The 10,609-nt window shown below is 52.9% G+C and overlaps 1 protein-coding gene across 1 annotated transcript; it reads right to left on the bottom strand.

The window, feature by feature from the left end:
- Positions 1 to 623: 623 nt before the first annotated feature.
- Positions 624 to 3,326, bottom strand: CXCR3 (C-X-C motif chemokine receptor 3). The gene is made up of 2 exons (XM_007992040.3): positions 3,146 to 3,326; positions 624 to 2,168 (listed from the first exon to the last, which is right to left on the bottom strand). The coding sequence occupies exons 1-2, from the start codon at positions 3,155 to 3,157 to the stop codon at positions 1,074 to 1,076; spliced, it is 1,107 nt and encodes a 368-aa protein (XP_007990231.1). The 5' UTR covers positions 3,158 to 3,326; the 3' UTR covers positions 624 to 1,073.
- Between the last annotated feature and the right edge of the window lie 7,283 nt (positions 3,327 to 10,609).

The following is a 10,609-nucleotide window of genomic DNA, read 5'->3' as shown; positions in this document are numbered from 1 at the left end:
TGTGCTAATGACTGTTGGCAAGCATCTGGCCTTGCTTTTCTTCAAGCCCGCAGCCATTTCCCTAGTAAGCACTTGTATCACTCACCTGAAAAACCAGTAGGGCCTTCTGAATGGTCTCCAATATCATCACCTGATCCCAAATTAACCTTTCAGTCTTACTTTCAGCCTTCCCACCTTTGCTACTGCCCTCCCTTATGCCTGGAAATACCTGCCCTTTAAGTCTTCAAGAAGCCTTCCCAAATGGCTCCAACCTTCAGTGCCCTGAGCTGTGGGTTCACTGTGCCACTTATTTGCCCCATGGCCCAGGCTGCTGGGTTTCACTAGTTTCGTACACATCTTGCCTCCTGTCCTGAGCTGCTGGAGTGCAGAGCTCTCGTGTTCATGTCTGATGGCCCCTTCCCCAATTATGTCAACCAGCTGCCTAACTGGTCACTCTGCACCCATGTACTTGGGTGTTTCCCTGTGAGTAGAACAGGAGTGCCCACGGGGGCGGAGACAAAGCTGCAGACAGACACTGATGAAGGCAGGATGGGCTGGCACAGACCCAGGGCCAGGCAGGGAGAAGCAGAAGTGCCCCTGGAGCCCAGGTGGGCTGGCTGTAATGATGCACGAACACGCCCTGGTCCTGACGATCTTGTTTATTGAAAAGTTTTAAGCAGGATTTTCGACGTAAAAATAAAAGCAAATATAGAGGTCTTGGGGACCATGGCCACAGTCACTGCTGAACTGGAGGCCTGGGCTGCAGCTTCATGGGGCAGCGCCCTCTATGCTATGCCTTGTACTCCCACCACTTGGGGAAGGTGAAGTTTTAGTTTCCAAATGAGAAGGGCAGTGGGGCTCCACGCAGCCACCTCGGCCGGCAGGATGGGGCTTGGCAGCTAACGAGCAGCAATGGTGCAGTCCTCAGAGCTGGGAGGGTGGTTTCCCTGGAGACCTGGTGGTGCTGGGGCTGCCAGTGAGTCCCGGGAGCGAGGATGTGGGGAGAGCCAGAACCGGCTCAGCAGAGGGAGGGAGGAGCCTGGAAAGCGGGAAAGTCAGACTGTGTGGGTGAAAGGGGAGCCCGGATTCTGGCCTCACAAGCCCGAGTAGGAGGCCTCTGAGGTCTCAGACCAGGATGAATCCCGGCGGGAAGACGATGGCTGCCTCTGGAGCCCTCTCTGGTTGGGGCAGCCCAGGCGCAAGAGCAGCATCCACATCCGCTCCCGGAACTTGACCCCTACAAAGGCATAGAGCAGCGGGTTGAGGCAGCAGTGCATGTAGCCCAGGCCTGAGGTGACCGACTTGGCCACGTCTACCCTGCTTTCTCGGCCACAGTTCCGGGCTAAAGCGCCCAGGTCCATGAGGATGTCCACCAGCACCACCAGGTGATAGGGGGTCCAGCAGAGGGCAAAGGCCACCACGACCACCACCACCAGCCGCATGGCCCGCAGGCGCCGCTGGCCCCTGGAGACCAGCAGCACGGCCAGGATGTGGGCATAGCAGTAGGCCATGACCAGCAGGGGCAGCAGAAAGCCAGCCACCAGCTGCAGCACACGCAGAGCCGTGCGGCCCACCTGTGGGAAGTTGTACTGGCAGTGGGTGGCGTTGAGGCGCTCGTCATGGTGGGCCGACAGGAAGATGAAGTCTGGGAGGGCGAAGAGCAGGCAGAGCCCCCAGACAGCCAGGCAGGTGAGGGTCACGCGGGCCGGGGGCCCCCTGCGGTAGAGCTGGGTGGCGTGCACTATGTTCAGGTAGCGGTCAAAGCTGATGCAGGCCAGCAGGAGGGCCCCTGCGTAGAAGTTGATGTTGAAGAGGGCACCTGCCACTTTGCAGAGGCCAGAGCCAAAGACCCACTGGACGGCAGCGTCCACTGCCCAGAGTGGGAGAGTCAGCACCAGCAGCGTGTCTGCCACAGCCAGGTGGAGCAGGAAGGTGTCGGTGCTGCTCAGGGCTGCCCGCCGGCTCAGCAGCACCGCTGCCACCGCGCCGTTGCCCAGCAGCCCCAGCAGAAAGAGGAGGCTGTAGAGGGCTGGCAGGAAGGCCCGGTCGAAGTTCAGGCTGAAGTCCTGTGGGCAGGGCGGGGAGGTACAGCACGAGTCACTCTCGTTTTCTCCATAGTCATAGGAAGAGCTGAAGTTCTCCAGGAGGGCAGCAACCTCGGCGTCATTTAGCACTTGGTGGTCACTCACCTGTGAGGGAGGGAACGCAGAGGAAGGGGCTGTGTAAAGGCCCGCCAGGAACTCCTTTGTGACCGAGTCTGATTTAGACTGTGATTTACTCTGAGCAGCTCCTCCTATAACTGTCCCCGCCAGTCTTCCAGGGCCATACCTCCTCAACTCCATCCGCTCAGCCTGGGCTCTGGGATGGTGACTTCCCTTCTCAAAGACTGCTTCTCTTGAACTCTTCTGGGTGATCCCATAGGCCCAGGGACCCCTGGGCAGGAGGAAGAGCGTCCCCCCGGTGCCCAGAGCCCTCTCTGCCCACTGTCCTCTCTCTCCCCGCTCTCCCTTCACAGCTTGCCTTGCATTCTCAGTGCCCCACCCCCAACACACAGTTCAATCACCTTCCTCCCCAGCGTCTCTCCACAATCCCCTCTTCCAGTCACTGACCCTCCTCTTCCCTCCTCGGCCCTTGTCCGGGGACCCCAACTTCCTGCCCCCCTCTCCCTGTGTGGCCTCTCTACAAGTCACCACGCCCCCCAAATGCGTGCAGGTCTGCCCAGTCCTTCCCCCTCCCTACACTGAGGCTTGCACGGCCATTTAGTTGCCCATGAGGGGATCCCCCACTGAGCTTGAGAAGGAATCTTCTTTACCCCCTCACCCCCAGCACTACGGACCTGCAGGCCTCCCCAGTGCCAATTCAATCCAGCACGCCAGAGTCAAAGTTCCAAGTCGCCTGAAGGGAGCCTTTGAGTCTACTTGCCCCCCGCCCCCCCATTTTGCAGACGAGACACCAAAGCCAGAGAGGAGAGGAGAGGCACCCAGGGTCAGTGGCCAAGCTGGGTTCCCAATTCCCCAGTGCTGTTTCTGCCACAACCCATGCAGCCTCCAGCTACTCACCCAACCCTGCGTTGACCCTGGGCTGTGGGCGAGCCGTGGTATTCCCCTAGTGCCCCGGGTTCTCCACTTCGAACTCTGTCCTGGCCTTGCTGGGCAGCAACACTTACCTCGAGGACCATGGCTGGGCTGGTGCTCTGGCTGCTGGGTGGTGTGCTGCCTGCCCCTCTGCTTTGGTGCTTGTGGTTGGAAACCTGCAGTCACAGAGGAAGTGGGAGTTTCAGGCAGTTCTCAGCAGCAGCCTCTTCCAGGGAGTTACCTCTACCAGACCTCCCTAAACCTTAGGCCGCAGAGTTTCCGTGGCTGGGTGAAGCCTTTCTGGAGGAGCTGGCCACAAGCTTGGGACCAGAAAAGCTGGGCAGAGGATGACTGGCTGGGGGCAGGTCCTTTGAGAAGAGAGGTCTGAAGAAGAACCAGTGCAGCTGAGAAGTGAAGGGCAGCCCTGCTGCCTGCACTGGTAGGGTCAGTGCTCCATAGATTGGAACTCATCTGTTCTGATCTTGAGTTGATCTTTGCATGATTGTAAAGACTGGGTAGAGAAATAAGTCTGTAGAGGAGATTCACCTTCTTAAAAATTTCAGTCAGGTGCAGTGGCTCATTCCTGTAATCCCAGCTACTGGGAAGGCTGAGGCAAGAGGATCACTTAAGGCCAAGAGTTTGAGACCAGCCTGGGCAACATAGCGAGGCTCCATCTCTACCAAAACTAAAAGAAGCCAGCCAGGCATGGTGGCATGTGCCTGTAGTCCTAACTACTTGGGAGCCTGAGACAGGAGGATTGCTTGAGCCCCGGAGTTCAAGGCTGCCTTGAGCTACAATTGTACCACTGCACTCCAGCCTGGTGACAGAGTGAGACCCTGTCTCTTAAAAAGGAATTAAAATATTTTTTAAAAAGTCATTACCCTAAATCTAGCTCTTTACCATCGCCCCTCCCTGCTAATCAATGGGGAAAAGGAAAGGGAACTACCAGTAATGAACTTGCTATGTGCTAGACATTGCTTTAGGTGCTTTCTCTGACACTGCCTTATTCCAACCACACAACTCACTTGTGAAGTGCGGAGTTATCTGCATGGATGATTCAGAAAGGGGACAGGCCTTCCCCAGACACAGCAATTAAAGGTGGGCGTGAGGATTGATCCCACGGCTGTCTGATTCTCCTTTTCCTACTCATGACACTGTCTTCAGTTTCTTTTAAGTGAATAAACTATGATATATTCATGCAGTTAAAAACAAATGAAATAAAGCTACACATTTTAACATGGATGCATCTAGAAAAGCCAATGATCACATGGTAGAAGAGGCAAGTTACAGAATGCCATGTATAGTTTGATGCCACTTACATAAACTCTAAAAACCACTGCAAAATCAATACCATGTTGTTTTGGGTAACACTCTTTGTTCTCAAAGTTTAAAACAGGGATGGGAGATACTACAAGTTCATAAAAGCAGTTGCTTCTGGGGCAAGAAGGATGGGGTTGGGGAGGAGGCCATAGGAACCTCTTGACCTTAAGGAAAAGCTGTAAGGCAGCCTTGGTACAGCACATCAGTCACTTTATGGCGGAGAGTGGTGAACAGTTCCTCTCCCCACCTGCCCTCAGCGCTCCCCTTCACCCTCTTCTCCCCTCCCTGTTGCCCTCTTCTCATTATCAGTGGGCAAGGCTACCTGTAACTTGCTTCTCCCAAGCAGTTTCCTCTTTCTATCTCTCCCCCAGTTGGAAAGCAGGGGTGGAGGGAGAGAAAGACGAGAGAGAAGAGAGAGAGAGAGAGAGAGAGAGAGAGAGAGAGAGAGAGAGAGAGAAAAGCAAATGCTAGCCCATGCTCTTGGGGCCAGTTTTCAGCCAGACTGCTCCACCAAAGCCTCCAGGCTAGGGCCTGGAATTCAATTTACACCTACTCACATGATGCATACTTGCAAGGCATCAAGGCCCTTCCCCTCCTGTGGACAGATGTGACTCTCCTTGCTCTAAAACAGCTTGTCACCTGCAGGTTCAGGCCAGAGGGAACTGAGGGCCTGGCAGAGGTCAGGAGCAGTGCCAGTGGAGCAAACAGGAAGGATTCCAGAAACCAGGCCAGTTAGGATGAGCAGGACTCGGCCAGTAGCTACCTATGGGGGTGGAAAAGGGATGGGAGCTGGGACCACAGTTTCCCAGTGCTGACCTGTGAAGAGGTTTGAGTTCCCTAGGCTTCTGCAAATGAGAAAATTGACCATGGAAAGCCACATCTGTTCCATTTAAAGGCCTGTCTTGTATTCAGCAATCATGTTATTTGTTCCCTTTTTTTTTTTTGGTATCAAAAGGGCCTTTTCTTTGTGAAATGATGGGGAAAATAGATGGTAGTTTTGGAAATATCTTGTGATGGCAGAAGTTGACAACCCAAGGTGGGTCCTCTAAATCAGCAGTCCCCAACCTTTTTGGCACCAGGGACCAGTTTCATGGAAGACAATTTTTCCATGAACTGGAGTGGGGATGGTTTCGGGATGAAACTGTTCCACCTCAGATCATCAGGCATTAGATTCTCATAAGCACTGCACAACCTAGATCCCTCCCATGCGCAGTTCACAACAGGATTTGTGCTCTGCTGATCTGACAGGAGGCAGAGCTCAGGCAGTAATGCTCCCTTGCCCTGCAGCTTACCTCCTGCTGTCCAGCCTGGTTCCTAACAGGCCACAGACCGGTATACTGGTATACTGGTCCACAGCCTGTGGGTTGGGGAGCCCTGCTCTAAATAGATGTTGAAATGTTACTGGTCCATGTGAAAGATAAAAATCCAGGCCAGGCATGGTGGCTCATGCCTGTAATCCCAGCACTTTGGGAGGCCAAGGCGGGTGGATCACCTGAGGTCGGGAGTTTGAGACCAGCCTGACCAACGTGGAGAAACTCCGTCTCTACTAAAAATACAAAAATTAGCTGGGCGTGATGGCGTATGCCCGTAATCCTAGCTACTCGGGGGGCTGAGACAGGAGAATTGCTTGAACCCAGGAGGTGGAGGTTGTGGTGAGCCAAGATCACGCCATTGCACTCCAGCCTGGGCAACAAGAGTGAAACTCCATCTCAAAAAACAAAACAAAACAAGACAAAAAATTAACCAGGCTGGCACATGCCTGTAGTCCCAGCTACTCGTGAGGCTGAGGCAGGAGAATCGCTTGAACTCAGGAGGCAGAGACTGCAGTGGGCTGAGATCGTGCTACTGTACTCCAGCCTGGGTGACAGAGTGAGACTCTGTCTCAAAAAAAAGATAAAAAGGTAACCCTGGTGTCCTCCCTGGTGTCCTTCCAGTCTCCTCACTTGTTTGTCGCGTGTCCTTCCCAGGTTTCTGGCAAGGATACATGAGAGAGAGTAGGGCAAGAGCTTTGGAAAGGGGCAGAGAGCTTTCCTTTCTGAGCTTGGACACCCTGATATCAGGGCCGTGTCCTGATAGCCCAAGCTGGGCTATGGGGCTGAGCTGTTCCTGGTGAGGCCCTGACTCCACCCTGTTCAACCTGTGTGACTTTGGACAAATTACATAGCTGAGTTGAGCCAGTTTCCTCAGCAGGGTTGTTAAAAAGATGATCTGGAATAACCAAGGCTGTAGGCTTCTAGCACAGGGCCCAGAGCTTAGTAGGAGTACAATCGAGAATGTTGAGTGAGAGAGGTGTTGGCTACAAACCCGGAGCGACCAGAAGCCTTTCATATCAAGGGAGCCAGGGATAGAGGGTGGCACTTGTGGGGCATACAGGCGTGGACTTGGCCGGAGGGCTGGTTTTCCGGAGAGGCCACCTCCTGCCTTAACTGGGAGTGGAGGGGGCCGGTGGGTTTGCCAGTCCTAGCCGAATCCTCTGGCTGCCCAGCTGTGTAATCTCAGGCAAATTATTCCATCTCTGTACCTTGGTTTCCTCATCTGAAAAATGGGTCTAAGGATAGTATACATTTGATAGGGTTGCTCTGGGGACTGCAAACGATATGTGTAGAAAGTGTCTGGGGCAGGGTAGGTGCCCAGTGAGCAGCAGTCTCCTCCTGCTCTAAGAACTTTTCAAACCGACCCCTCCCAACCTCCCAATTGCAAGTCTGTGGTGGGCTTCTGCCCTCATGTACAGCTAAGATGCCTTAGAAGGTTCCTGCGTTACGGGGCCGAGCCAAACCCTTGACCAGCTGTCTAATTTGGTTCTTTCTGGTCCCAAACAGCTCCCAGACCAGGACAGAACCAGGCCCAGCTTAGGGGAGAGCCGCCTGGCCAAGGGCCTGCAATCAGAGTTCAGGCCGGTGAGCCTCCTGCTCCAGAGCAGCTGGCGGGGAAGCCTGAGGAGGAAGTTAGTCAGAGTGAAGCTGCTCCGGGCCCCACCTGTGGTCAAGGTGTGAAATGTGCACCTGGCTCTTCTCTGCCACCCCTCCCCCTGTTTTTTTCTTTTTTTCACACCTCTGGGCTGTGGTTTGAGGAGATGAGAGGCTCAAAGGTTGAGGCCTGGGCCCAGTGCCTCACAGGAAGGAGGGCCCCTACTGCTGTCTGCCACGCCGGCCAGCCCGGGAAAAGGGCCATTTCCTCCTCCTCTCTGTCAGAGTCAGCTGCTTCACAACCTCTCTCACAGCTCCTCTGAATGCCTCTTGGAGCACTGCTCCAAAAACTCCTGGACTCGGCCGCGGGCCCCAGGCTGTTAGGGGAGCAGGCTCAGTCAGGCCTGAGGTTCCCGTGTGGCCCAGGCTGGGGCTGAGACTCTCTTACGTGAAATTAAGAAGAGTCCGAGCCCTGGGCAGGGGCGTGTATCTGCTCCAGACAGTGCTGGGACCCTGGGCTTCCTTCTCCTGGTCCTGAATTTCCCTTGAAAGATAGCTGAAGTCACAGGGAGACCTGGGGCCTGGGGCCTGCCTCTTCCTCTGCCCACATCCTGTAGCTCTAACCCCTCCTGGGAGGCAAGTCCATTTTAAGTGCTGGGGGCCATGGGCTGGGGCCTTGGGAGCCCAGGAGGTGGGACAGACAGCCCCAACCCATGAGGGTGAGTTCCCAGACGTGTGGGGACACTGCTTTTTGGGGGACTGGAGAAGGCCTCACAGGGGAGATGAAGTTTGAGCTTGGTCTGGAGGACGTTGCTGCTGTTTGTCATGTGGCAAAGGGAGACGAGGCTGTTCTCAGGCTGAGGGAACACCAGGTGCCAAGACAAGGAAGTAAGGAAGAGCTCCTCACACCAGGGGCGGTCAGACTGGTTAGAACGGAACATTCTTGTGAGGGCAGCAGGGTACAGGGGGCTGGAAAGCAGCTCAGGACCCAAACCCCACCACCGAGCACAATGACCTTCCTGTCATCCTGTCTCTGGCAGTTCCCTGGGAACTATTAAATAAAACGACTTCCATTCTGCAAGGCTTTGCTTTCATACACACGATCTCCTTTAAACCGTTCAGCCATCCAGTGAGGGAGAGTCTACTGCGCCCATTTTGCAGAATGGAGGTTCAGAGAGGTGAAGTGATCTGTCCAAGCCTAGTCAGCCAGGAGGGCTGTGTCACACTGCCAGCCCTCCAAACATCCTGCTGCTCAAGGACTCATCAGGAGCCACACCTTCCTCATCACACAGCCCTAATCAGGCATCTTGTCTGATGAGACTGGACACCCACTTGGCTGGGCTGGAGCCATAGAGGGGAGTGTTGACATAATTTGCTTCTTGCATTTCCTTGGGTTTCCCCACAGGATGGGGTCAACCAGGGTCATAAGAACTGAGGACATTTATTTGTTTTGGGGCTTTTTTTAGTTCTTTTTTTTTTTTTTTTTTGCTTGTTTTTGTTTTCTGTTTTTTAGAGACAAGGTCGCACTCTGTTGCCCAGTGAGGAGTGCGATCATAGTTCACTGGAGCTTCGACTCCCTTGGCTCAAGCGATCCTCCTGCCTCAGCCTCCTGAGTAGCTGGGACTGTCAGCATGCGCCACCACGCCCAACTTATTATTATTATTTTTAAACCTTTTGTAGAGACAGGGGTTGCCTCGCTATGTTGCCCAGGTTGGTCTCCAACTCCTGTACTCAAGCCATCCGCTCGCCTCAGCCTCCCAAAGTGTTGGGACTATAGGCGTGAGCCACCTCACCGGATGGACATATATTGATTACCTATGTGCTAGGTGCTGTTCTCAGGGTTTTACTGGGATGAATTCATTTAATACCCACAACTATGTAGTAACTATGCAGCCGTTACTATCATCATCATCCTCATTTCACAGATGACAGAAACACAGAAAGTTCAAGTCACATAGCTAGTTAGTGGCACAGGCTCCTCACCCTCCCCCATTACACTCTACAGGGACGCTGTGTAAGGTCAGAGGGGCTGGGAGCGAGAGTGTCCTTCAAAGAGGAACTACTTTGGCCTTGTCTGTATTGTTTTATTCAGAGACTGCATTCACGTATTAGCTGTGTGATTAAACAGTCATCAAAAAGGAGAATAAGGCCGGGCACGGTGGCTCACATCTGTAGTCCCAGAACTTTGGGAATCTGAGGTGGGCAGGTCACAAGGTCAGAAGTTCAAGACCAGCCTGGTCAATATGGTGAAACCCTGTCTCTACTAAAAATACAAAAATTAGTCAGGCATGTGGCGGGCGCCTCTAATCCCAGCTACTCAGGAGGCTGAGGCAGGAGAATCACTTTGACCTGGGAGGTGGAGGTTGTAGTGAGCTGAGATCACGCCACTGCACTCCAGCCTGGGCAACAGAGCAAGACTCTGTCTCAAAAAAAAAAAAAAAAAAAAAAAGGAGAATAAGCTGGGCATTGTGGCTCACGCCTGTAATCGCAACGCTTTGGGATGCCAAGATCAGCAGATGGCTTGAGCACAGGAATTTGAGACCAGCCTGGGCAACACAGTGAAACCCCGTCTCTACAAAAAAAAAAAAAAAAAAAAAAATACAAAGATTAGCTGGGCATGGTGGTGCACACCTGTGGTCCCAGCTGCTTGGGAGGCTGAGGTGGGAGGATCACCTGAGCCTGGGAAGTTGGGGCTGCAGTGAGCCGAGATCACACAACTGCACTCCAGCCTGGGTGACAGAGCAAGACCCTGTCTCAAAATAATAATAATAATAAAAGAATAAAATTAAGCTAAAAGATTGGGACAATTGGTAAAATTTGAATATGGCCTGGAGATTAGACAAAAACCTTATATTCCTGTTATTTTGCTAATTTGGATAATGTAAGAGAATGTCCTTGTTTGTAGGAAATACACATTGAGGTATTTAGAAGTTAAGGGTCATGATGTCTGCAATTTACTTTTGTGTGACTTGGAAACCAAATATGCAGAGCAAGAGAGAATGCACAAAGGATAAAGCAAATGGGGTGACATGCTAACAACTGGTGATACGGAGGAAGTGCATAAAGGAAATCTTTGTACTATTCTTGCAACTTGTTTGTATTAGGTTGGTGCAAAAGTAATTGCAGTTTTTGCAATTAAAAGTATTGCAAAAACCACATTTAATTGCAAAGACTGCAATTACTTTTGCACCAACCTATAAGTTTTATGTTACATCAAAATAAAAGGCCGGGCACGGTAGCTCACACCTGTAATCCAGCACTTTGGGAGGCCGAGGCGGGCGGATCACAAGGTCAGGAGTTTGAGACCAGCTTGGCCAACATAGTGAAAGC

The sequence above is a fragment of the Chlorocebus sabaeus genome, chromosome X, assembly GCF_047675955.1.
Source record: "Chlorocebus sabaeus isolate Y175 chromosome X, mChlSab1.0.hap1, whole genome shotgun sequence".
NCBI classification, from domain to species: domain Eukaryota; kingdom Metazoa; phylum Chordata; class Mammalia; order Primates; family Cercopithecidae; genus Chlorocebus; species Chlorocebus sabaeus.
This window is presented reverse-complemented; position numbering and strand designations above follow the sequence as displayed.